At 38.2% G+C, this 27,632-nt stretch overlaps 1 protein-coding gene across 2 annotated transcripts in view; it reads left to right on the forward strand.

Annotated features, from left to right (window-relative positions):
• The first annotated feature begins 419 nt into the window (after nucleotides 1-419).
• cep104 (centrosomal protein 104) overlaps nucleotides 420-27,632 on the forward strand; it is a 35,234-nt gene continuing 8,021 nt past the window's right edge. Inside the window, exons 1-20 of one of the 2 annotated variants that reach the window (XM_084916280.1) lie at nucleotides 420-509; nucleotides 2,026-2,152; nucleotides 2,420-2,593; nucleotides 2,930-3,068; nucleotides 3,965-4,027; nucleotides 6,607-6,683; nucleotides 7,038-7,206; nucleotides 10,373-10,528; nucleotides 10,679-10,906; nucleotides 11,775-11,990; nucleotides 12,889-13,056; nucleotides 15,058-15,231; nucleotides 17,862-18,038; nucleotides 22,571-22,771; nucleotides 23,092-23,187; nucleotides 23,460-23,547; nucleotides 24,682-24,754; nucleotides 24,947-25,055; nucleotides 25,202-25,340; nucleotides 27,207-27,274. In XM_084916280.1, coding sequence (XP_084772406.1) covers nucleotides 2,040-2,152; nucleotides 2,420-2,593; nucleotides 2,930-3,068; nucleotides 3,965-4,027; nucleotides 6,607-6,683; nucleotides 7,038-7,206; nucleotides 10,373-10,528; nucleotides 10,679-10,906; nucleotides 11,775-11,990; nucleotides 12,889-13,056; nucleotides 15,058-15,231; nucleotides 17,862-18,038; nucleotides 22,571-22,771; nucleotides 23,092-23,187; nucleotides 23,460-23,547; nucleotides 24,682-24,754; nucleotides 24,947-25,055; nucleotides 25,202-25,340; nucleotides 27,207-27,274 — 2,628 coding nt within the window. In that variant the 5' untranslated portion in view covers nucleotides 420-509; nucleotides 2,026-2,039. The remainder of the gene's footprint in view (nucleotides 510-2,025; nucleotides 2,153-2,419; nucleotides 2,594-2,929; nucleotides 3,069-3,964; nucleotides 4,028-6,606; nucleotides 6,684-7,037; nucleotides 7,207-10,372; nucleotides 10,529-10,678; nucleotides 10,907-11,774; nucleotides 11,991-12,888; nucleotides 13,057-15,057; nucleotides 15,232-17,861; nucleotides 18,039-22,570; nucleotides 22,772-23,091; nucleotides 23,188-23,459; nucleotides 23,548-24,681; nucleotides 24,755-24,946; nucleotides 25,056-25,201; nucleotides 25,341-27,206; nucleotides 27,275-27,632) is intronic. The other variant, XM_084916281.1, reaches the window with a different exon arrangement.

Here is a 27,632-nt window from a genome sequence, read left to right on the forward strand (position 1 = left end):
TATCATTTAAAAGAAATACATGTATAGGCGTGTGTACGAAACTCTAGTAAATGTATCAAAATGTAGCTTTAAGAAATTAAGCGAAGAGTTAGTGTTTTAGTCTCTTTTGCATTTTATTGCCTTTGCTGTCGTCATGTTATTGCTAAGATAATTGAAAAACAAATCTTGAAGCTACTGCTACTTTATGCCTTTATTCTGAAGGTGAGATCAAACTTCCTTTATTATTGTTGCCGTATTATTGCTGTTCTGAAAGCACAATACAAAACGTTTATGAATTTATTGAAATTACTACCGTATCCAAATACGCACAAAAAAACATACAAGAGAACGTGCAAAAGACGAATTAAAATGATAAACGTCGCTAGCCAATGTTGCTGAAAAACTACACTGACCACAATACATTTAGACTGCGACGTTCACGACTGCGCATGTCTGCAGTGGTTGTTGTCAGCGGTGGTTATGGAGATGACATGGGGCTTCGAGCTGTCAACATTGCGGTGATGTTTGTGGTAAGATACCTTTAAGGTAAACGCAGGAAAACGCTGTTTACACCAGAAATGTAGAAAAATGTTGTGGGACGCAAAGAAACATAGTCACCAGGAAATGTATCAGATTTCAAAATCCCTTTAGAAAACATAGACATTAGACTACTTTAGTTAGCTACGGTTTGTGGGCTGATAGTTAACGGTTAGCTTGTACCCATAAAGGGTTGTACTACGAGGGGAGATTAATAAGGCAGCGAACTACGTAGCGCTCAAAGTAAGAACATGGCGTTCTACCTATCTGTCTAAATCACCGTGGTAACTTATGCTGAAAACACAACCTCGTTAGGTCACACACACACGCTCTCTCTTTCTCTCTCTCTCTATTTCGCACACACACACACACACACACACACACACACACAAAACATGTTTAAGTGCGATATAGATTATTATTATTATTATTATTATTATTATTATTATTATTATTATTATTATTGTTATTTTAGGAGAAGTTTTATATGTCGTGCCTTACTATTATGAATCAATCCCAGCTGTAAAGTTAACAGCAGTACAAACTGCGCGTCACATTGTTGCATTTATTCATTTGGTGATGCAGAAAATGTGCCGGTGTATTTATGCCCGATTCTAGTTTGCTGCTAACCACTCTGCCAACAAAATAAAGCATGTTTCAGAGCTTTATTGTCCAGCCGTCATGTAAGAAATAAACTCGGCATTAAATAATAAGTGTGAATTTAAAAAAACAATATTTTGCAGAAACTACTGCCTGACCTCATCTGTCAATCCAGCTGACACCATGTCATAACTAACATCCAACCTGTGGGGCAAATACACTGACAACATTCAACATAACCCCTTTGATTTTCAGTTTCAAACTCACGATCCTAGCAGTTAACACAGGCATGTTTCGTAAATCGTCACAATCTCAACAGCCCATATAGGAAGGAAGACACTAATTTATTAACAAAGGTGCCTTTCTGGGAATTATAAAATGGAAGTACACAGGTACGAATTTCAATTGCCTATGAAGATCATCAATTAACATTAACAGGTGTTAAACAGCTGACACGATGCATGCATATAATACATACATGTTTTGATCAAGGTGATCAGTGGTGTCAAGGGAAAAGTGTTCCCTTGTGATTTAAGTCACAAAAACAAATATATATGAGCCCAATCAATGGGCTTTTTTATTTTAAATGTATTCAAATATTTTTTTAATTTGTATTGTTTTCTGAAATTTGTGGTTGCAGCATCTGTAAAACGGACAGTGGAGAGTATAAACAAGCTCCACCAGCTAACATGAAAACCAGTTAACCCCTACCCAACCTAAACTTATTCCAGGCAGCATGAAGTGGTTTTCTGCGCCACTCACAAAGTATGTCCATGCTGCTTGCAGGATACTTTGGAGAGCTTGGAACCTATCCCAGTTGCACAGGCAAAAGGTAGGGTAGGCACACCCAGGTGTAGGACATATATGTATATATAATAACACTTCATTTTTTTTTGTTTGTTTTATCAGTGTCCAACAGAGGGATGCCAAGGAAGATAGGATTCACTGTGGTCAGCTCTTCCAGTCATGAGGACAACTTTAGTGCTAAGGAGCTCATGGTGCATGCACCTACAGTCAACGGCTGGAGATCCAGCAGGTACCATTAAAAAATACCATAAAAGTTAAACTTTTTTCTGGCAAGTTTTTTAATCAGAATAAAGGCATAAGACAAGTTTACTTCATCTGTAAGATGGAAAATTTCAACACTGGTCGTTATCAGAATGTAGTCAAGAGGAAATTTCCTGTAAAACTGAAGGCCAGCATCTAGTACTCAAAGGCTGTACCCGTTGTCATTTTTCTTGTGACTTCTAAGTTTTTTTACTTTTCAACTTAAAGAAACATGTGTTGATCACTTTTACTGCAGGCTGTGCTCCTACCCTCAACACATCACGCTCCAGCTGGTTGAAAGAAGTAGGGTAAGGAAGCTGCAGCTATTGGCTCATCAGTACATGATCCCAACCAAGGTTGAGTTCTATATTGGTGACACTCTTCCTGAAACGAGCTCTCCAGGGTTCCCCAGGCAGCTTCGCAGACTTGGGTGAGACTGCAGACTTGGCCAGGCTTAATTTCCACACCCTTTTGTTGGACGTTAGGTTGATATGAATTATTTCATTTGGGATCCATTTTTTTATTAACCTAACATACCAGAAACAGGATAGATGCTGGCTTGCTCTGTAGTTCGGTCTTATTCTGCAGACTAGCTGTTCACTCCTGTTGAATATATAGAATTACCACACTGAGACGTGCACTATCTAGATAGCATATAATCACCAAACTGAAATTTAGTAATCATTTCGACTCTTGTAAATGTCATTTACATCAATATCTTAGAAGGAATTTTGACCCAGACTAACAAAACTTTACTTTCACATAGGTATGTGTCTTTGTCGGACAATGAGAAGACAGGCTTCAAAGCTCGGGAACTGAAGTCAGTCCATGTAGATGCCGTTGGAACATATCTGAGAATAACCTTCCACAGAAACTATGGCAACCGTTATAATCACCATAATCAGGTACTCTGTTACATGGTAACAATGCACTGTGGCCACTGAGTTATTTAAGGGTAGTCTGGTCTGAGACGGTTAAGGCTTGCATTTTTTATGAATTCTGCTTATTTATGCAGAGAATTAATTTGCTGTAATCACGTTGTCAGTTATATCCTATACTTCTTTAAAGCTTTATGTGCATTTACATTAGTGGAGAAGAGCCCGATTGAATCCTTTTGTTTTCTTCTTATGCTATCCCCGAAGAAGCCTGTTTTCTAAAAAATCTGTAGAATTTACATTATTATAATGATTTTATTTACCTTGAACTCCTACAGCTCTCTTTCGTTATTTATTGAACTTTGAACTGCTTGTGTCATTAAAAACAGGAAATATGGGGTGTTATATGTCGTGTTAATTTTTCTTATGAGTGAAGACGAATAAACGCAAAGTTGTGAAAATTTATTATTAATCGTTCAAAGGTTCAAGTAATTTTACATGGCGCCATGGATGTGTCCTTCAGCCATTGGACAAAGAAAAGGGTACCACTCCCACACACCAGAAATTATGGGCATGTTTTCCTCTAGGTTTGGGTCAGCCTTAACCCGACACCTTAAAGTTTCTGTGCCTTGCTGTGTCATCGCAGGACACATCCTATCAGAACCCCCACACATTCCTAACGGAGGGCGGGTCTTGTCTGTGCTTGGGTCTGTTGGTGTCTGTGTACCAGGCTAAATTCAATACCATAGATAATCTGTCAGAGAGCATTTTCTTTAACTGTAATTAGATGGGTCCTCTATTTGCTTCACACTTACTTATCATTCATTCTATTTATTTATTGATTTTTGTTTTGAATTATTTCCTTTACTTTTTGATTTACTTACTTTAGTTCGCTCACCATCGTCATCTTCTTTTAATGATTTCAGGTTGGTTTGGTTGCCATTAATGTTCTGGGAGATGCTTTGGATGGCAATGCTTTTAACACAATAGTAAGTGAGCACTCTCCTCACATATCACCCTTCACTTATGTTTATCCCCTCAGCAGTAGGTGGCGATGTTGTGCTGTGATTCAGTCACATTCAGTCACAGTCACTCAGAGAAGGATTCATTTCTTATCATGCATCCCCGTACGCTGAACCAACCACAGCTATGAACATGTCTGTCAAACAGAACTTGTCAAGTATTCCTCACATGTTGTCTGCGTTTATTTATCATTCACAGAACATCATTAAACAATAAACTGGGTTTCAAAGCTTCAGTTTTCCCCTCTTTTTATTGTTTTAATCTGTGCAGACTTACTTATATTTACTTATTAATTTAATAAACATCAACTCAATATAATTGGATTGGAGTTGTTGAGTCACTTTATCTTCAAATGAAGTATTTTATGTTGTTACTGTGCTATGTGATTATATGTGGTGGATGCACCCGTGTTTACCTAAGTGGTGTGTGCGTGTGTGTTTGTGCATAGGTTTGTATATATGTGTCAGGCATCTAGTAATGAGACACAAAGGGAGGGCAGTATGCAACAGTATGTATCAAACAGGAGGCCTTTAGTTAGTCAGTGTAATCAGATAGTCCTGCAGATGGACAGCTCCTGGAGGAGTGAGAGCACCTTAAAACACACACACACACAAACACAGACATGGAAAAACATGGACACACTGTCGCACAGATTCCAGTGAACAAGCTTTGCATTGTTGGTCTACTAATCCGACTCTGAGCACTTCCATCACAGCAGTGATCTTGCCCAGAGGGTCGGCTAGATCTTGTTCTCCTATATCTGCCTTATGGGTGGAAGTTATGGAAGGGACACTGTGGTGTGAATACAGAGAAAAAGCTTAACTTTTGGCTGCTTTAAATTGTTAGCAATCCAAATTGTGAAAAGGAAAAAAAAATCACAGCAGCTCGTCAACTACAATGATCAGTTTAATAACAACTTCTTTAACTTTAACCTTTGAAACTCACCGTTGCCATTTTTCTGTTAGTTGTTTTTAGAATGTGCATTTTAAAAGACCTTTACCACATATTACTAATAATATTAACCATGGCTATGCTTTATGCAGTGGTCCCACTGCGCTATACAAGTGTACCAATGAGCGAACATTTACAATACCAAACCATATTTGTCTTTATGTCTTTTTTTGTTTCTTTTTTTTTACCTGTGCTTTTGGTTGTGCAAAGTGTCATAAAAAATATCAAAATTAATTTGGTTTAACTTGTTTTTTCCCAGTAGAAAATAAATATTAGTAACTGATGTATGTTAGATGTAAATAAAAACTGAATGCAATGGTTGGCAAATCTCATAAAGCCATGTTTTATTCACAACGGTATATATAAAAGATTTAAAAAAAATTTTTTTTTAAAAAACGTACATCTTCAGTTTGATGGCTGCAACACATCTCAAAGTTGGAACGGGAGAAACAAAAGGTTTCTTTTAAGTGATACTTACAAGTTAAAGCTGTAAAAACATTTTGCAGCTAATTATGTTAACTGGTCATTAACATGATTGGGTAAAAAAAGAACATCAGAGAGCCACATTTTCACAAATCTGTAGAAAACTGTGTTTAGAAATTGTGGAATAACGTTCCTCAATGTTAAATTATGAAGACTTAATATCATCAGAATTTTTCAAGAATGCTGTGTAGAAGGGACGAGGCTTAAAAGCCGATGTGATGCTGTCGTGGAAATTGTTGTATGGGCTTAAATACACTTCCAGAAATCCCTGTCTGTGGACACAGCTCGCGGAGAAATCCACAAGTGCAGGTTAAAGCTTTGTTATGCAAAGAAGGAGCCATACATGAACATGATCTAGAAATGCTGCCATCGTCTCAGGTTATAGAGCAGCGTATGCTCTGATCTAGATGGCATCTTTTTCTGGGAAGGCCTTGCATATTTCAGCAAGACAATGATACAGAGACATACTGTTACAAGAGCATGTCTCTGCACTAAAAGAGTCTGGACTGGCCTACAATCCAAACAAAACATTTGGTGCCCCACGAAACTAAAAAATATGACCAAAAATAATCTCTATTCTAAACATAAATCATGCAAAGACTATGAAAAATGTGTAATGACATATAAAAACACAAACGTGTCTTTTTCTCTTGCAGTATTTTTTCTTATTGAGAGCATAAGAGCAACATGGTATGACTGTTCTTACACATTACTGTGAAGGAACAATATTCTGTGAAAAAGTCTGTCTTCTTTACTATTAAGTTTAATTCTGCTGATAATGAGCAAGAATGCCATCAGTGGCAATGTTTTGTGTAATGCCTTGCTTAGTATTCAAGGTAAAAGCAGTGTTTGCTGTTAGTCTCCATATGGCCGTAGTCTCGAGGGTGATGATAACGTTTGCATGTGTTTGTGTGTTTGAGTGAGTTAGTGTTCTTATCTTAATACCATTGTAAGATCCAGGTGGTTTCTGGTGCAGTACTTTTGTTTGATCAACACATTTTAAAGATGCAGAGGGATCATTAGTTTTAGGATAAGCCAGTGGGATTAAAAGTCATGTCTTCCTCAACACAGTACGCACGTGTGTGTAATTTGTCCATCTGTTTACCCCCAGCCAAGCAGAGAGCAGCTGATCGAACACTACCTCAACAGTACCCAGCTGGAGGCTGCCTTGGAGTTGACCTTCATGGGGTGAGGCTAAGTCATTGAACCCTGGTTTCTTTTTCTTGTGACAATAACATTGTGTAACAAAGCCATTTAGTCTGGAAGACAACCAATCAGGAACTGAAGGTCACGTGCATTGGTAGATGATGCAGGTGGTGGCCAGTACAGGGAAAAAACACTTTTTGAAATATATGTTTTTTTAATATGTACCCCCAAGGGATGTTTCACCTAGAGGTGAAGCATCCCTTGGGGGCTGGTGAAGAATTGCACAATTAAGAGATAATACACTGAAATGATCTCGGCTTCAACAAGACAGGTGTGCTAAGCCATATAATTAATTTCTCCAATGTTTGTTATCCGTCTGTCCTGTTTTCCACTCAGCAAATGTGAATCCATTTCCCCCTTGGACGATCTGGCCTTTGATATGTACCAGGACCCTGAAGTTGCCCACATCATTCGTCTCCTGGACCAAAAGAAACAAGAGATGGTCCGGCAAGAGAAATATGAGGAAGCCAAGAATTTAAAGCAGGCTATTGCTGACCTTCAAAAGGTACTGTAGCTGCTAGGAATTAGATCATGGTACTAATAAATAGGTACTGTACAGTGAGCTATGGCATTCGAATAGTAGTGTAAATTTGGGCAATAAGTCTTTGTTGTAGCACACACATAGTATATGAAGAGACAGATGTAAAGATGGACAAGCAAATATATGCTAAATGCTCCGCCTTACTTCATGCATCTATTTCCAACAACAGGCTTTCCCAGAAAGTTCCAACAACTGTTTTGCTGGAATTTAGTTTAATTGTGGACTCACTTGCACCACTTTTTTCACAGATATCTAGATTTATTTCACTACTGTTTGTAACAGGAGTTGTTAAACATTGTTCAGATTCCTGTTGCAGACCTCCTTTGTCTAAAACGTTACCATGCAGACCATGAATTCTTAATAAGCTCGACAGCTGCAGCGAGGGAGAACTTGGATATTTTCTCTCCCATCTCCAACTGCAAGCCATTCTGTAACTGGATAACATACACACCCACTCAGACACCTTGTTAGCATGGCATAAAAGCGTCATTGACAAAGTGGTTGCCAAGGTAGTCATCCTGTAAATCCCTTGCCATCACACCCTCAGGATGTCATAGAATGGTTTATGATGTCACATGATATCTGACAAATGCAGGGACATACAAGACGAAGACAAGAGAAGGTTTTGGCTTGCTGTATTTCTTTCACGTTGGACAGTCAAATTATACACTGCTCAAAAAAAATTCAAGAAATGCTGTGAAAACACATCAGATCTCTATGGGAAAACTCATGTGAGATGTCTAAACTGACATGGAGAAGGTAACGAGCTGGGGATGAATGGAGGCCACATTTTTTGATGGGAATGAAAATTATCAACCTACAGAGGACTGAATTCAAAGACACCCCTAAAATCAAAGTGAAAAAACATGTGGCGGGCTAGTCCAAATTTCATTGCAGCAGCTCAAAATGGTACTAAATAGGTTGTGTGGTCCCCAACTGCTTGCATGTAAACCTGACAACATCAGGGCATCCTCCTAATGAGACAGCGCTTGCTGTCCTTGGAGAACCAGGGCATCACTGAGCTTCTGGACAGCCTTCAGTGCAACTTGGTGGCAGCAGATGGACCAAAATATAATGTTCCAGAGGTGTTCTATTGAATTTAGGTCAGACAAGTCAATGCTATCAATTCTTTCATCCTACAGGAACTTCCTACATGATCTCACCACATGACACTAGGCATTGTTGTACTGCCATCTGTCAACAGACATCTTGGTACTTAATGGCAGTCAGGGTGCCATTGTCTAGCCTGTAGAAGGCTGTGCGTCCCTCCATGGATATGCCTCCACAGATGGTTACTGATCTACTACCAGACCACTCATGTTGAACAATGTTACAGGCAGCATATTGTTCTCTAAGGCTTCTCTCATCATGTCTGTTTTTGATTGTTTGGTCAGAGACATTCACACCAGTGGCCTGCTGGAGGTTATTTGTATAGCTCTGGTAGTGCTCATCCTGTTCCTTCTTGCACAAAGGAGCAGATATCAGTCATGCTGATGGGTGAAGGACCTTCTACAGTCCTCCTCAGCTCTTTCTCCTGTAATCTCCAGACTGCTTCTGAGACCGTGCTGGGAGACACAGCAAACAAATGCCATATGTTGCTGTGCCATCCTAGAGGAGTTGGACTACCTGTGCAACATAGGGTCGTCAAAAATAGGGTCCAAGTATTTCCTCATGCTACCACGAGTGGCACTGACCCTAGCCAAATGCAAATGTAGTGAAAAAAATAGTCAGAAAAGATGAGGAGGAAAAACATGTCGGTGGCTTTCACCTGTAAAACAATTCCTGTTCTGGGGGTTGTCTCATTGTTACCCCTCCACTGCACCTGTTGTTCATTTCAATAAGCCCAAAGCTGCTGCAACTGTTTAACAACCCCTTCTGCTACTTAACTGACCAGATCAATATATCAGATTTTAAGAGGCTTGATGCTGTACTTGCTGATTAAAAAGTGTTTCTTTGACTTTCTCTTTTCTTTTGGATATTTAGCATTGAGTTTTATTAACTGAGAAATCAGAAAGAATAAAAAAAAGTTTTAAGTAGATTAAGGTTGTACCATTTGTTTTGTCAAAATTAATAATGTATTATTGTAGGGTCTTGAGTTGCCTTGAGGCAACTGTTGGGATTAGGAATGCACACATATATTTATATATCTTAGTTGAATTGAATCGAAACAAGTCAGAGGTCATGAGACTGTTTCAGTTGGCAACAAATTAGCTACTAAATTTGGTTCACTAGAATTTCCTCGTTCACATGAGTTTCTGAGGTTGATGTCAATTTTACATCCTGTAAAACCTGTCAGGTGACACTAATAGTTTTGTTTTATCATTTCCATATTCCATGTTCACTGTTACATGTTCTCTCATATACACAAGAGAACAACACTGGTCATTTTTTAGTGATTTCATTGGGCATCATGTCTGCTGACTCTTCCCTGCTGTGTCCAGGCAGGTCCCTTATCTAATCGAAATGGGGTCATTCTGATAGTGAGACGGTCTCCCACTGTGTGGTACATGTCAGAAAGGTCAGCTTTGTATAAACTGCCCGTCCTGAGCTGCACAAGATTTTCAGGAGTTCTCGTATGAAAACCATCAAACCGAAGATGCAGATTTTCTGTTTACACTTAGATTTGTAAGTAGATGCAAGTTCAGAGTTCATGAAACTCTTTCAGTTGGCAACAAATTAGCTACTGAATTTAGTTCACTAGAATTTCTGAGGTTGATGTCAATTTTACATCCTGTAAAACCTGTCAGGTGACACTCATAGTTTGTTCCAATAAAGAACATGTAAATTAAATAAACAAATAAATAAAGACCCATAGCCTCCCCAACACTAAATGCAAATTCTTTTTAATAATGGCTCATGATTTGAAGTGTAGTAAATCTCTCACCAGTAGCGCAGCTTTACAAGATGGAAAATTATAGTTTGAGCTATCTCTCCTGACAGCTCAAATTATAATTTAGGAGAAGAAGAAAAAAACAGCACGCAGCAAACAGTACATAGACTTGCAGTCACTAAAGGTACAAATTGACATAAATCTTATCTCGTAAATTGTTCTCATCTGTTCAAGCTTGTAGTGTAGAGTCACAGTGTAGCTGCAGGGCTGCTTTTACCTCCATATTCTTGGCACTTCCAGGTCGGGGAACGTTTGGCTAGATACGATGTGGAGAAGCGATGTGCGATTGAAAAGGAAGACTATGATCTGGCCAAAAAGAAGAAGGAGCTGATGGAGGAGTACAGGAAGAGTGTGTACCAGCAGCTGGAAGTACACAACCTGCTGGATATGACAATGGTATGTCAACAGCTACTGGTTTGGTAACAGCGAGGTGGGCTGTTATTGTTTTGTAAAAGATGGAGAAAATATGCGGGGGAAATCTTGCATTATTCATGGCTCTTTTTGATCTAAAATGATCTCTGTTATTCTATCTTTCCATGTCACCAGGTCACGAGGGCAGCAGAATCAACCCTGGCCCAGTACTCTCCTCCTGTTCTGTCTTCTCCAGGTCGTTCTTCAGTCTATACCAAGCCTCTTGTATCCACAGACACAATCAGCAAAGGGAAAAATCCAGACATTCATAAAAACCAACAATTAGCTGAAGAATCTATCACATCCAACCTGAGCAGCCAACCTGACACACCTTGTACGCCTGCTGCTGTACTCAAAATCGATGTAAGCATCTTCCTGTATCAAATGTGTTTAGATGTTATAGAAATAATGCATGAAACATGCCCATCTCAAACATACTTTATAATCAAAATATCAGTTTTTCTAAATAAGCAGTGCTTATTTAGACATGAATAGATAGGCTCTTCACTGATTATAAACACAGAGATTTTTTTATTGGTCCAGTTGTGCACATTGTTCTGAATTCCATGAACTCCTGTGTTATTATAAAAAAAATAATAATAGGAAAGCACCTTAAGAAAAAGTCTCCTGTGTAGTGTTGAAACCCAGGGCACACAAGGAGATTATGACCAGTGGGGTCCTTTGTGCTTTACTCACCACCTACTAAGACTAGCCCTAGTGCAGGTTTAGGTTTCACTATTTAATTAAAAGCGTGCAACAGTTGGCTGACTGCAGCGGCTCCCAACCTGGCCTCAAGGCAGGGCTTTGAGCCTTGCACTAGGCAGCAGTGTGCCAGTTGGCCCAGGGGCACCGGAGACAGTACTCTGCTCGGCTGGCTGGAAGTTTGGCTTGAACAGAGAGGGTTCAATATTCATTGTCATCCTTATGTTGAATGATTGACCTTTTCACTAGTCGAATGTTAGTGAGAGTTAGTGAAAGAGCAGAGGTAATCAATTTTTCAAAAGTATTTCTCAGGAGGGAAAATGCAGATCAGTTTTCTCTAAACTTTCCATCTCTAAACTTTCCATCTCTAAACTTTCCATCTCTAAACTTTCCATCTCTAATTTTGGATGCTGAGACATTAAACAGTATAGCAAAATCAAACCGCCATAGTAAGAAAATATAATATACATTATATTTTGGTGCATGTGGTGTCAATATTTTTTCAGTTTCTGCTTTCTTCTGGTGACAGGTTACCAGTGTGCCTTACGACGAAAGGCCGCTGCCAGCCCTTCAGAGGAAAGATCAGCCATTGGAGGCCACTCAGAGCCCTGCGGAGGAGCACTCCCCGATATCAGAAGTGCAAAGGACTCCACAGAGCACTGAAATGAGTGGAGAACCAGAACCCCTGACAGAGAAGGTGCTGAGAGAGGCTGGTCTTTCAATAGAGGTCTTTGGAGAAAGCCTGGTAAGAAAAGATAAACATATGTGAAACAAACAGCTAAGCCAATGATAGCTGTTAAATTTCCGCTGTGTTTATATTTCTACATGTCAGGATCTCAGTGGGCCTCTGGGAGTGACTACACTCATAAGCACAATTTCTCTTTGTGTAGCAAAGGCATTGACCTTTTTTTGACACAAATCAGTTGCTTCTGTTTTCAACAATTTTGGCAAAAAATCATGGGTATTGTCCTTGGGTACATACTGAAATGAACAGAAGTAGTTTAAAAAAAGTAATTATTATTGTTATTATGCTTTTTCCGGTTGTTGTTAAGCCAGTTCCAAGGTCATAGTGGGTGTATGAAGTCAGTTAAAGTCATAGTGTATTTCAAAAACTGAGAAGAAAAACAAACCTAGAGCGTTGTGTTATTTTATGTCACTGGAGTACTTTACTTTCTTACTGTCAGTGCGAAAATAAAACCTGTCAGCTTTTAGTATTTAGTCAGTTTTGTAAGTAGCCCAGTCAGAGAGATTTCAATGTATATTTGAGAGAAAACCCAACTAACTGTTGGCTTATTTTTAACACTGGATAATGTAAGTACTCTTCGAGTTAAAAAAATAAGTATAATAGGAAAAACAAATTTTGAACTCTTTTGAAAACACTTAAATAGCCTATTTTATACAGATGCTATTAGCACGCTAACTATAATTATAGTTCATCACTGTTCGAATGACCATGCAACAAATAGCTGGCATTTCCTTTTAAAAGGTTGTTTTAAATTAATAAGTGAATGTCTTTGGAGTATTTGCTGCATTTAAATCTCACAGCATATACCACACACTTTTTTTTCCACATGCTACAATACCAATGTAACTAATATGTATATTCTCATCCTCTTGGTAAATCTGCTGCCATTCACTCCCAGGTGGCGGGGGTATATTCTAAAACCTGGTGTTACAGAGTGGACGCCCTGCTTTCTGTGTATAAGAAGCTTTTGGAGGTCTCTCCCACCACCCCCAAGGAAGAGCTGAGGAACATGATAAGAGCTGCTGTGTTCCTCGTCAAAAAAGCCCTCTTGGATAAAGTCACATCTGTGAGTCACTTCCTCAAAAGAAATTAATCTTAACATAAAAATAAGCCCAATTAACACATACTAGATAGGTTTCAAGCAGTGCTAACATACGTGTTGTTAAAAATCAGCACCCGCTTATACAGCCACCCCCTGAACAATGTTCCCCCTGTACCACGTGCAGCCTCCCAGAGCTAGCTTCTTTAAACAAGTAGTGTTGACAAGGATGGCTTTGTAATCATTCTGTGTGGAATGGTAAAAATGGATGAAAAGGGCTTGGCTGCAATAATTCTACGTGTTTATTTTCCTAGTCACTTTGATGCACAGAATACTCCATTAAGATGTTAACTGGTTAATATACTGCGTAGAAATGGGCTTGTTTAATTCACGCTTAACAACCTTGGTTTCTATTAAATATTATTATATCCTGGTTCTGAATCTAACCTTGGGTAGTTGTTGCAGAAATCTTGTAAGAGCAGGTTTATTGATGTAGGGAGAACCTTTCATTTAAGCTAAAAGATGATACTCGAGTGCCATGTAAGCAATGCCATGAATTTTGCTGTCATTTATAGTGTCTTTACTTCCAATCTTGTCCTGGGCTTTCAGTTTTGTGTGTATCTGTGGGTGTGTATGAGTCCTTCGGCCCAGCCAAACAGAGCAGTGATGCAAGAAAAATACTAGCCAAAATTTTGAGAACCCCCCCCTCTGATTGACATTTTTTGAGAAAAGTGAAGAACAGAAACACTTTCATAAATTTAAATTCATAAGTTTAATATAGACATACCATCACAATCTAAATTATATGAGAGACACAGTAAGGCCAAGGAAATGTCTGTTTCAACAGAAAGATAAGTGTTCTTTTTTTTTTTAATTAATTGCTAATAGTGATATTTAATAAAAAACTAAATGTGGCACTGTTTCAGGGAAATGCCACAATTTTGTTGTACACGTACAATCACAGTAAAGGACTATTCTATTTTTTTCTATTTTAAACATGCTTATAAATAAATGGTATAAGATTTATTGCCAAGAAGGATTGTTACAACAAAGATAATTAACCAAACACACATTTGTATACTTTTTGTCCTGAATTTATACACGATTGTGGAATTGTATAAAATGTTTGTATATGCTAAATAGACGTTGGCACTCACAGTGCCCAGGCAATCTTTATGCAAATTCTAAAAGATCTAATACAATGTTCTAATGTATTTAAATCCAGTTTGTTCAGCTGTGAATAAGGCAATTGGCTAATTTTAGAAACCTGACATTCAAATTAGGCAGATGTAAGCAAATCTTTACAGAGCTTTTGGTAAATAAACATGCAATGGTGCTCTTTTCTCTTAGATATGGAGTACCATCACACTTTTTTATTACAATGCAGTGTCACCATAAACGAGTACAGACAAAACCTTTTACTTTATAGTGATTTTATAGAGAAGAGAAAGAGATGGGATGTCGATTATTTAGGCCATTAGGGTCAACTTTTTTGTGTAATGGTAGGACCTGTGTTGTGCATCAGATTTTTATTTTATTTTAGCTGTTGCAAGGGATAAATTACAAATGTATGAGCAGCGATTAGGTCTTCAAGTACATACACTAGTGCAAAATGCATAACTTTTATTACTTTTAAAATGTCAATCATACTGACTATTTATTAATTTAACATATAAATCTGATCAAAATTTACTTTAAATTTAATTTAATCTTCCACTACCTTTACTCTGCCAGTTGACAAGCTTAATTTGGAATATTTTTTCTTTTACAGCCTTAATTTGCGGCTTTTCTTCTTCTTTATGAGGATTCTAGCATCAGTGTCTCTCTCAGACCTCTTTAACATATTTTTAAAAAACAACAAGAGAAAAGATATCAAACATAGATGTTAATAACTGTGTCTGCTCATTAATTGGTGGGAGGCGATAGGTCCATACAGAGATATATGAGTACATATGGTGCTACCATTGTAGTAAGATTTTAGAAAGAGCACCAAGTTTTAAGTTTCATTACAAAAGGATCTTGCTTTAGGTTCTCCATGCCTCGCTGAAGCTGCTGCGGCTAATGCTAAGCCAGCTGATCCCAGGTGTAGGGCTGGGCCGAGCTGAGGTGACCCACTGCTTGGAGCAGACCTTTCCTAATCTGCTTGCCAGGACCGGAGACTCCACTACTCGCGTTCGGGCCACAGTTTCTGCCTTCATACAGGTATTGTAACACACTGGTACAGTTAGACCCAACACTATTCATCAACCTTTTGGTCTTTTGTGTCACCCTGCTCTCTCCCATCTTCTTTTTATTGTGTGTTTGCTAAGTGAAAACCTTTATTTATGATATGTTAGAAAAACCAACTGACCTATGATTCATTCAAACAAAAAAAGTCACCTAACTCACAGGATGAACCGGTGAACTTGGGGAAAAAAGAATGCCAGCAGTAACAACCTTTGGCATGCATAGTTTTACACAGTTTTTACACCAGAGGAATGCCCTATTCTTGTCTGGTATGACATTGTAGCTGCTCAACAGTGAAGCTAGAAGTTACACAGAGATTTCTACAGATTCTCAGAATCTTTTGATGAGTCATCTCACATTATTCCCATGCTTGTGTTGTTGGTAAGTTACTGGTAAATTCCAAGTTTTGCTTTGATATCCAACCAAACAACAATGGTAGAGTGAGCCAGCACTAAAATATTCTGCAGTAGGAGTAGCATGTGGGTGTGTTGAAACGTCACATCTTAAGTTAGGTCATGCTTTTTCCATTTATAATTACGGTACATAAAGAAAATATGGCAGTCTAATGTTGTAGCTGGGATTTGTTAAAGCTAAACAGCTTTCCCTGTTAAGTACTAAATTTCCCACACAATGACACAATGGTAACAATCTTTGCTTATTTCTCATTTAGGCAGCCACCATGAGTCTGCATTCAAAGTTATTTTCAAATTAGTATTAATAAATACTACACAATAATCAAAGACACCGAAGAGTTCCAACATGTGCAAAATTCAATCCAACTTTCCTCCCAGTGCTCCTCCAAAAAGTATTACTTTTGTGTGATGCCTCTGTATATCTGGATTGAGGCACCATTTTTAGCAGAATATGCTGCTTCATCTCCCTAAAACTGGATTGGTTGTATAATATTTTCTGTTCTTTGTGCATAAACATCCAAGGTCCTTATTCCAGTGTAAAAATGAACAAATGATGTTTTCTAAGAATGTCTGATGGCAGCACTGTTCAGGCAGTGTTTTCACAGGTTCATTATTAAACTGATTAATTGCTAAATATACTTAGTGCACATGCACTGACATGTAAATCGACAACCGTTAAGATAGGTCTGTGTGCTCAAATGGAGGCTAAACGATGGCTTACAAGTTATATTTAAAAGAGATCTCCATGACATTAAATCACTCTTATAACTAGACCACATCTGAAGAGAGTAAATTCTCTGGTTAGCTCACGGTTAGCTTTTTCTAATTGTACTGTCATGAACATTTAAATTAGGCCTGTAAAGTCTGAATAATCTATCTCTTGTTTATTTATTTATTTATTGCTTTTTTGTTCATTTTTTCTGAGCTTGTGGTAACATTGCTGGGAATATTGTGGCATTGTATTAACACACCTGAATGCTCCAGATCAACAAACCACCAAAACACCTGGCTTTATCGAGATGCTCACACTTCCTGATGATGATGTTAATCAATTAGTCATTAAATGCCTTTGATTAGCAGCACCGGACACTTAGCTTCTTGCTATGGAAGCAGCAAGAGTGCATTTTTCGGAAGAGTGCATAGAGTCTTGTAAATCACCCACTGAATGAAAGCAAGTATTACTGGTTAAAGAAAACTTGCTTTTAGGTGCTAGAAAGAGTTACTTGCAAATGCAAAGCAATCTTTGGCAAATTTGAATCTGTGCAAAGCAGTCAATTATAAATAAATTTAATTATGGGAAGTTTTGCATTTTAGATAGCTAGAAACAGAAGGCGAGTAAGGAAGTGTCTTGAGGTGTTGCAACAAACTGCACAACCTTCAGACAGGCCCCAGACGCTGAAGTCACCACTTGTGTGATTTCATTACCAAAGTGGAGTGGTATAGGTAGGTATAATTTGTGCTCTGTACTGGTGCAAGATAACAAACAAGATAACAAAACATAATGCAGCACAATAATCATTTGATGTCAGTTATTCTGTTTTAACTGTAATTCAACTATAATATTCTTTTATTGCACAAGCCCGCTTTCATTTGGACTTTTGGGTTGAAAGAAGAAAATGTTTCTTGGCTGCTGGATGGACAGATGACGTACACTGTATATTTGTGTATTTGGTTAGTCAAATTCGTTCCTGTGTGCTCATGGATGGGTGTGTGTTGAGTAAGAAAGGGTGGGTGCCCTTTCGCTCAGTAGCTCACAGACATAAGCTCGCAGCCCCTCTATCTGCTGGATTGTGTTCAGAGCTTGACTCAGGGACTGATTGAATGGTTCTTTGTGTGTCGAGGGCCAGTTGCACACTTCTTTTCTGCGTGTCTTCCTATATTTCCAACATACATTCCACTCACCTGATGTGGTTAAAACAATGACAGGGTTTTCTAAGACCCTTCTTCAGTTTTACTCCGATTGTCAGCTTGTATTTTCTGTCATGACTTGTGCCTATGCCAGAGGCCAATGTTGAATGACAAATTACCGTGTGCAGCATCACAAGCATACACTGTAATTTGTTTGAGGTACATAGCACTTCCATTACTTCAGTACTACAAGTCTACAAGACTTGCAGGTGCAAGTCTACAAATACATTGCGTGATTTACACCCCCTTAAAAGTTGCTGTCTATTTCTCTTGTCCCTCATGTAGGAAATTGCTGTTCTGAAGGATGTCAGGGCCCTGCAGATGATCCCTGGTGAGCTGGTGAAACCCTTCAAATCCAACTTTCCCTCTCGCCTGGCTGAGAGTCGGGCTGAGCTACTCGAGAAACTGCTCATTGAACTTGGTACAGAAAACTCTGGCTTCACCCTGGAAAATGTCATGACGGTAAACAACCTGAACCATAATTAATATGTTTGGTGTGATAATTATGTCATTTATAAATATGAATGTACTAATGTGTTTTCTTTGGGTGTGCAACTAAATAAAGCCTACTAGGTCAAGTAGGACAAACTTTGTTTAAATGATTAAACATTTCAAAAGCTCAAATAAAAAGATACACATACACAGATAAATAATTAAACAATTGACTGCTGTTTTTCTTTAAGGCAGTGTTTCAATCCATAGTTAATTCCTTTCCGGAAAGAGCAACTACAGCATGATATGTACTATATAAACTATATAAAATATGGAAATCTGTGTCATTCCACTTCAAAGTAGAAAAGGATAAGGAAAGATCCTATAAGCTGACTTTCTGTTAAATTTGGGTCAGTAGTTATGGTGCGACTTTACAGAAAAGCAGCAGTCCCTCCCAGGCCTTCTGTGGCCATTCATTTACGTAAACAGGCCCTCAGTAATGTCCAGTCAGCTGAGTCAATGTTGTCACTGCTGGCACCCTCTTTAACGTCTCCTGCACTCCTTTGGTTTCCAGCAGTGACCTAATATCTATGTGCAAACTATCCAACTGTTAAACTGAAGCAGGCCAACAAACTGTCTCGTACTCCTCTCCGAAACCTTTTTGAGAACCAGTACATGTAATGCTGCTGGCTTTAGTCATTTGTTCAGACATGCGTCACTTTCAAATTAATGTTACTCTCAATTTTATTAACTTATTCTGGCAACAGTAAAAGAACAAGCCACAGTCTTGCAGTATTACAGTATGTGCTGTTCGGTAGATTGACAGTATGTCTAGGGACACATATAACATGAGGTCAGTTTGATTAATTTAGCTAAAGGATTTCTGTTGAGGAAACCTCAGAATATGAACAAGGTATTTAGTGATTTAGTTTTTCTGTGTGCACCTCGTGCTCACAAACTGTGCAAAAACTGCAGAATTTGTGATGTACGTGTACGACCGCCGGTGCTGAAATGTGAAAATTTCCTAATGTTCAGATGTATGTCCACTGTGCAGTTTAACATAGTGTTTTATCATATTGGACCAGCTTTGAGGCTGAGATTAGAGATTACATCAAGACACTTATAGCGGGTGTCTCATTCCAAAAGTTTTTTTTCTTCCCTCATGTCATTATTATCATGTTTCTCCAAGACATCCTGGTCTTTTAAATTAGCTGAGCGAGTCAAGATACGAGAGAGAAAAGCATGCATTTGCAATCTGGTGCTTTTCCAACCAGTGTGTGAATTCAGATATGAAGTAAACTTAAGGTGCTCTTGGATTCATGGAAAGGATTTCATGAATCTGTTAAAAATGTGGGTAATTTTTAACCACTCCTACTTTACCCCCCCCGCCCCACTACCAATTCAGCCCTAGTCTTGAGCAAATTGTTAGGTTTGTCCTCTGAGTTTCTCCGCCTATTGAAGCCAAAGCCACATAGGTGGAACTGCACGGACTGTGTTTGCATGCTTGGGCATGCTTGCATAGCTCCTGACCCTTTTTTGTATTGACTGCCACATGTGTTTGCTTGGAAAATATTTTCTGCCTGAATTGAGATGTAACAGGACTGCTGCGCTTCTTTCCTGACTGTCACACTTTCTGCTTTCATGTAAAACACGAGCAGACGGCACGTTTAAACTGAAAGTCAATGAGAAATTTATGAATTGCCAGTTATTTTTATTACTTAGTTGCCTTGTCCCTGATGTTTCCCTTCAATATCCCTTAATCCACCTTGCTAATCAGATTTAGAGCTATTTTACCCACAGACTTCTTGTTAACATCGGGCACTTTTAACAAACCATCATCAGAGAAATTGCAACAGAGGTGTTGATATTTCTCACGGTGAAGACAGAAAAATAGAAATGGTTTGGCTTAGTTTCAGTCTGATACATAACAATAAGTAATGCAACTTTCATTTTGAAGGAATAGAGTGTTCAGGCTGGCTGCTTGAATTATCCCTGTTGCACAAACACAAAACTGCTACACTCTTCCTGAGGGTACAAAAGCAATCATGACAAAGCACAAAGCTGAGCCCGTATCATCATTGTGGTGACTGCGCATGTGAGTGTTCCTTGCAGTACTGTACTTTTCCTTGTATTTCTGTCACACTTAGGGAGAAAGATCTGAATGATACTGCAAAACATACATAGCTTATCTACGTTCATTTGATTTGCTCTAGCAGCTAGGTAAGTTACTGAATTGACTGAATCTGGCAGATGAAGCACCTAAAATGTTTTTCCCTTTAAAAAGACACGAGCACAAGTGCTCAATTCACATGAAGGATGAACTGATGACAGTTGAATATCAAGGTCATTTTCAGTTGGAAAAACCCCAGATACTGATTATGACAGACTTTGAAGTGATAAGGTTTTACATGCAAAAGGTCAACTTCACTGTTGTAGTAGTTCAGAATACTTTTTAAGGCCACAGCTCAGGAGAAAAGAAAACTCCATCCCTGTTCATGGAAGTTTTTCAATTCTGTTACATCAGTACAGCGTAAAATGTGAGATTTAATGAAATCTGGTCAAATGAAATTTACTTGATTGGTATACATTCAGTTCATACCAAGCACATTTTCCATAATGAGTAATTATTTGAATAAATACATATTTGACTATGTATATTTCAGTAGCATTTTACTCAGAATTTTATTTCAAGTTTATTGAGCGTGAAGAGTCATTTTTTGGAGTGTGAGCATATTTCACAAAACTTACAAACATGTTTAATCCCCATATATTATTTTCCATTCAAAGCCTTCCATACATGTTACTGTTAATCACACCTTCACATGTTCACGGCCCTTAGATAGTAATTCTAGTTTATCATGTCTTTTGGCTCCTGTGACTGTCCCCCTCGACAGCTCAGCTACGGTTTAGCTAACATATTTCCTTTTTCTTCCACTGTTACTAGGGTGATCTACTCTGAGGTGGAAGCCAGAGTGAAAAAAGGGGGTGATTGAATTTCCTATAATTAAAATGAGAAATGGTTGGAAGATACAACAGAGAATAATGGCATGCTGTCCCTGAGCCGGTTGAGCAAGGGATGGGTGGCCTTTGTACACACTTTACTTCTCAATGTTAATGTCCTCCACTGGCAGGATGGCCTTTCTATCATCCCTCTCTTCACAGCAATTATGCTGGATAATAAGTTCATTTTATATTATGAGTGTCACTCCTCTGAAAGGACTCTCAACAACGTTGTACATGAAGCTAAATTGGGCATAAATCGGATAATGTAGAGTGTAAGTAAATATGGATGTAGCTTAACACATCCGTGACCTTTCTAAGAAAAACAAAGGGTGTGTATCTCCTGAGGTGGCTTTCAAATGCTAAAAATGTTTAAAGATAGATGACGGAATCTGTTGCAGATATTGATCGAACAAGTTCTCTTTAGTTTGTTAAATGGGGTGGTTTTCCAAATCAGATGAGTTTTTCATTTATTAATTTTTTTGTAAATACATTTAGATATCATTTAGAAGTATGTGTTCCAGTATAAAGGTTTAATGGTAGAAGGAAAGGGGTAATGCACAAAGTCTTTTTGGTTCTTAGATGTAATATATTCCCAAAGAAATCAGGTTTGAAACAGTTAACAAGGTAAGCTTGTAGAAGGTCAGTAATCAGATTTTAAATGATTTTCTCATAGCCCAGGTCTGTCTGTTCATCCATCCATCCACTGTCTTCCGCACTTCCAAATATGCAAACACTGTCCTGTAGTGTTTTGCATGTAGACTGTATACAAAAGATGGCCACAGTGACAACACACTGTTTTATGGACATTTTGATACCTCATTTTCACCACTTTCATATTTTTCTTTCTTTTTTAACCAAAAATGATCATATTCAGGTTACAGTAGTAATTTAACAACTAATGATAGCAGGCTTGGTTTATTAAGCTGCATCCACTGACTGTATGTTCTAAGTAACAAGCAAATAAAATACTAGGATTTCACTCGTCTAAATGATGATGATAGCTCATTGGACTGGACTTACTAAACTGGACATTGGTGTTGCTGTGTGGTACTTTTAGTATTTCTGGAAATCTGGTATGTCTTTAAACAAAAACATTGACCACCCAAATGGATATTATATATGGTTCATTGTGCCAGTCTGTAAGCATGTTGATTGCTGACGTTAGCTATTTTAAATGGTATAGTCTGGACTGTTTTGAGCACATGTGAGAGTGAATGAATAGTGGAATTGTAAAGCGCTTTGGGTGCCTTGAAAAGCGCTATATAAATCCAATCCATTATTATTATTATTATTATTATTACTTTGCTGTTGGCTTTTTGTTTTTAGCTTGGAAAAATGCAGCTTAAAGATTTTTCACATAGTTTTTCAAATCTGAATTGTAACAGTGACGTCAGCACATAAATGGACTGCCGTGCGTCGCTCAAGTGATGATCCCTAATTATCCCTAAATATTTCAACCTCAGTGTATTATATAATTTTTTTTGGCATATTTTGGATTAGAAATGGAATAATAATATAGACCTTTTCATGTTTGTGGAAACCCTGTTGTTCCCTGTTAGTTCTGTACAGCGGCATTGGCGCACAGCACATCAACAGTTCGAGAGCTGGCAGTGCGAATCATCTTATCTGTGTACCAAAAGGAGAGAAGTGCCGTCCTAAGCTACCTTCCACCCAACGATGCTGCAGTGCGAAAGAACTTCCTCTACAAAAACCTCTTTGATGGCTTTGCCAAGATTGATGGAAAGCTGGTAGAGACTCAGGCAAGTGTTTCTTTTCCCCATTGCTGGTATTTAATTTTTATCTTATACTTGGTATCTTCTCTTCTTAAAAAAAGAATATTAAAACTACCCCAGAATTTGAATGGCTATGTAAAATAGCACCTAAAGCCTCAGTCTGAAGAGCTTTAGGTGTGTGTAACCTTAATTCTAGACCTTAATAACAAGAGATGCCATAACTTAAGAAATGAAGGGTAATAATGTGTAAAAAGCTAACAATTACAGAATGAAAATGAGTGGATAGAAGGTAAGCATGGTAGAGAACTGAATATGAAATGGACTAATGGCATGCCACCTTCTCCCAGACTTTAAAGAAAGGTGGGGGTCAGCCGGATGGACAGAAGGAGAAGGAGGAGATCCACTCTCTTCAGGAGCAGCTGGCTGCCTTAAAAGAGATCACAGTATGTTGCGCTGTCATCAGTCTGCAATGATATCACATCTCATAACAACTGTTAATTTCTATTTATGACTCCAGACTGTCTTTTTACCTCGTAGGTGGTCACACACCAAGTAATTCACATGCATATCACACTTACACATTATAGCCTCACTTTATGCCCTGTCTCAATTAAAGGCAAATGATTGCATGTCTTGTTTTTTGGAACTTTGCTTTTTGACGTTGACTGTTCTTACACATATATATACATATATATATTTTTGTCTGCTTGTAAAGGAGAGAGGCAATGAAAGCACCAAAGGACAAATAGCCAAACGAGAAGTTCACAAAGCTGAGAAAGATTCCCAGAAAGCTGGCAAAGGAAGTATGTACCTACATAAATCACACTTCAGTTCCTACTCACATCTGCAGGTCTGAGGCAATGCACAAAAGGGATATTTGTTTCTATGTGCTGACAAGGATGTGCCGATAAGCTCATTGTTTTGAAATAGGCCCTGCTCATATGCAAACAGTAGTTGGAAAGGTGTTTTCAAGTCACAGTTACCCTTATGTTGAGCTGTAATTTACTTGACCCCCCCCCCGCCTCCAGCAATTTTGACAAAAGAACAATTTTGAGGACTTTGAGGGGGTTGAAATTTGTAACACAGATTTCCATTTATGTGGTTTACTGTGTATCATAAGACTACGATAATCAGATCAATGGTCTTATAGATATGAGAGCTTAAAAATGAAAAGAAAAAGTGTTTATGTTCAAGTTTATTGTTATATGTGAAAAAAAAGACATCACATAACAACAGTATGCAGACGGCATCTACGACCTCAGAATTTATAATCTAATTGTTATACCACTGACAGATTTTGAGATAGAGACCTAAAGTGTGTCCCTCACGCACTTGACTAAATTATGTATGACCTATTACCCCAGTACTTCAGCTGTGCCTTTAGATACAGAAATAATGGTGCAAAAAATTGATATCAGCATGTGTGAGCATTACCTTTGCTTGAATAGCTTTAAAATTTGACAGATAGGGTTTGTTAAAGTGTGTAGAAACACAAAGGTCTGTTAACCCTGTAAGACCCACCCCATCAAAAAATAGCCAGAAAATTAGGATTTTTTGCAACTGAGATGTTTATTAACCCTTATAACAAAATCCACATTTTTTTTGCATATCATGTTGTGTATGATATATTTTTATTATATATTTATTATATATTTATTATATATTTTTTGCATCGCATTTGATAGATTGGGCGTTTTTGTTAACAACAATGTTAATTTTAGACAAAAAAAAAGTTTTATCCATAACATTTTGAAATTATGGCAAGTATTGATCATGTTGATGAGATAGAGGTCTCAGAAACTCATGTATCAAATACGTTACAAAGGGCATTGTAGGGTTAATAGAATAACACATCAGTCATGCAAAGTCTGAATTACAATATGGGTTTTGATTCAGTAGTGCTGGCTGTTACAGATAACTGTCTTATTAATTTCCAGCTGTCACAAAAGGGTCCCAGAACAAGAGGGTGGAAAGTGGTGATGTCCAACAATCAATCAACTGTCTGGACAAGTATGTTCCTTAAAATCCTGTAAGCTATATATATGACTCAAATGGCCTTTATTTTTGAGAGTTTTAGTTTTTAGTGTGTATTCACTGCTTTTTCCAGTCGAGGTATTCATTTATCTTTCATGTTGTGTTCAGTAATTGTCCTATGGTAAACTTTGGTACCATTTGATCCTCTAACTTTACACTCTGTTGTAGCTTGTGTATATTCTGCGGTAAAAAAGACGAGTCTTTCACAGAAGACGGATTGGACCTTCACTACTGGAAACATTGTCCGATGTTGCAGCGCTGCGACGAATGTCGACAGGTAGACTGCTAATTTTTTTATTTATTTTTCTCACTAGGTTTTCACTTCTGTTATAGAGCTGAAGTCAAAGAGTTAGATCCAGGTGCTGAAAGTATCTGTTCTGCATTACCAAGTTGATTGAGTATAGCTTTGCATTGTGTTCACAGGTAGTTGAAATAGCCAGCCTTACGGAGCACCTACTGGGTGAATGTGAAAACAGGTCCAAATTCAGCCAGTGCCCACTCTGCTCAGAGGCTGTGGCCAGCGAGGACCTGGTTCACCACGCTCAGGGTCCTGGCTGCAATCGTGAGTTCTCTCTGATTTTCCATGCAGCAGGAAACTGACTCGGTTTTTTTATATTTCTCTGTTATCACTTTCATTATTAGGTGGCAAAATGGTAGGCAGGAATGATTGTGAGAGCTTGATCTGTGCATGGTAGGCCTCACTTACATGAGTGTAACTGAGAAAAAAAACTGTACATGACAGCGAATGACAATTTCATAAAATCAAAACTGAACCAGTGAATATCCAATAATAGTAATAAGGCAGCAGTTCCACAATATATAATGCAGCTATTTTTTAATCTTTGGTAATTCAAGGTTGGATCTATTTTGGTTTAACTACATGAAATAATAAACTGGGAAGAAAAAAAACAGTTCAAAGATTTGACCTGATAAAAACAAAAGCAAAACATTTACATTCTAAAAACATGTCATTTTCCTAACCTTGTGTATTACCCTGGATTTGTTAGTCAGGTGTTAGCCAGGCGACAGGAGGTGAGGTCCATTAATAATAATAACTAATACACACTAAAAGAAGATTTCTACTGAGCTGCATGCTCTCTGTAAATGTACTATTTATTTATTTATTTATTTATTTATATCATTATTTACATTTTTAACTCTGTAATCCTGGAGCAGTGTCACGGTCCTGGGTCGGTGACCCAGTGTTTTGAGTTTCTTGTGTCTGAGTTTTTGTATTATGATCTTAGTTCTCTTTGTTGCCCCAGTTTATTCTTTAGTCTAGTGTCTTAGTTTGGCTTTCTTGTATTCTCTTTAGTTTTCTGAGTATTTAGTTAGCCGCCCTCTGTGTCTTCCTGTTATTGTTCTCTGTGTTTCTTAGTTGCTCTGTCTCCCCTAGTCAAGTCTGCGTCTATGTTACATTTCCTGTTTTACTTTGAAGGTCTGTGTCCTACGTGAATGTATTGAGTTTCGCTTCCCTTGGGCCTAGGGCTGGGCCATGTCATACCATTCACAGTAATAAAAAGCTGCCATTTTGAGTTCAATCCTGTTTCTCGTGAGTTTGCGTTTGGGTCCAATTCCTGCCTGCACGCAGCCGAAACATGACAAGCAAACTAGCATGCAAATAAAGTCTTGACTATTTGGCTGCATATCATTTGGAGTGAATGATCAGTCTGACTCGTAGGCCTGCAAACATCAGGTCTGCAAAGCAGCCAGCTCCACAGCTTCCTTGTTTTTTGTTTTTGTTTTTTGCAGTTTTACAGTAACTTAGCTATTTAGTTATCCTTTAGTTACGTTTCTCTTAATCCATGTCTGTGTTGGGATTTTTCCTTCCTTATTTTACTGCAAAAATTGCCTCTGTCAGATTTCAGCATTTTATTAGTTTCAGAAGGCATACTTCCTGAAATAGTGATTAATTATTCCCCTATAGATAAACCTGCTTCCCCTCGTGTACTTTTCCTCCTGGTTTTAACTCGATTTTCTCTGGGTTTCTTCCACTGACTTTGGGTTTAGCACCCTGTGGTTGTACATTTCTTTGATTGCGTTTGACTCAAATTATTGAACCGTTCCGTCTGAGAGTTTGTAACCTCTCTTTTCATAGTTGGGTACCGTTGCTCCATCGCATTTACACATGTTCACAAAGCCAGCATCTTCAATATTCTGCAATAAAACACTGCAAGGCTTACACTACTTCTCCATATGTTCCATGAGTAATTGACACGGCAAGCCTTTTGTTTACAGTAGTTCCTGTTGGTTAGGCAGATAAACGAAACTTTCACTTGTGCATAAGCATACGTTTCCCACAATAGATCCAGTGCTCAAAGCTGTGTTTTGTTTGAAGCAGATTTCTTTCAGTACTGTAAATTCATTCATGGGAACTTTTCTGTAATTCTGTAAGAGCTGACTTGAAGGTGTCATCTTTGTGTTTCAGCCCCCGTTTTGGGTAAAGGCTCCAACCACTGTCCTCTGTGTCACAACAACTTCACGCCCGGAGAGGAGGTGAGACTGTGTACTTGCACAAGTCAGTTAGTTAATTATGAAATAATGGCAACAGGTTTCACCATTGATTTATTGGCATATGCAGAAATCTTCTTTGTCAGAAGCAGAAGTAGAAATGCTTCACATATAGTAAAACAGAGAAGCCTTTCACAAACGAGGCTTTAGCAGCAAACAGGTGTTGAAGTAAAGCACAGCTAATGTTGACCTTTAAGGACTTCAAAGAAAGCAAAGCCTTTGTTCTTAATGGGCTGTTTCACTGAGAAGATGAAGAAAGTACAATCACATTCCTCACATTCCTGCTAGTCTCAGAAGAACTAAAGACAAAAGATTCTGATTAGCTGCTCATAGATAAAACTTA

The sequence above is a fragment of the Perissodus microlepis genome, chromosome 20 (assembly GCF_051167445.1).
Source record: "Perissodus microlepis isolate ML-2025 ecotype Zambia chromosome 20, ASM5116744v1, whole genome shotgun sequence".
Lineage (NCBI taxonomy): Eukaryota > Metazoa > Chordata > Actinopteri > Cichliformes > Cichlidae > Perissodus > Perissodus microlepis.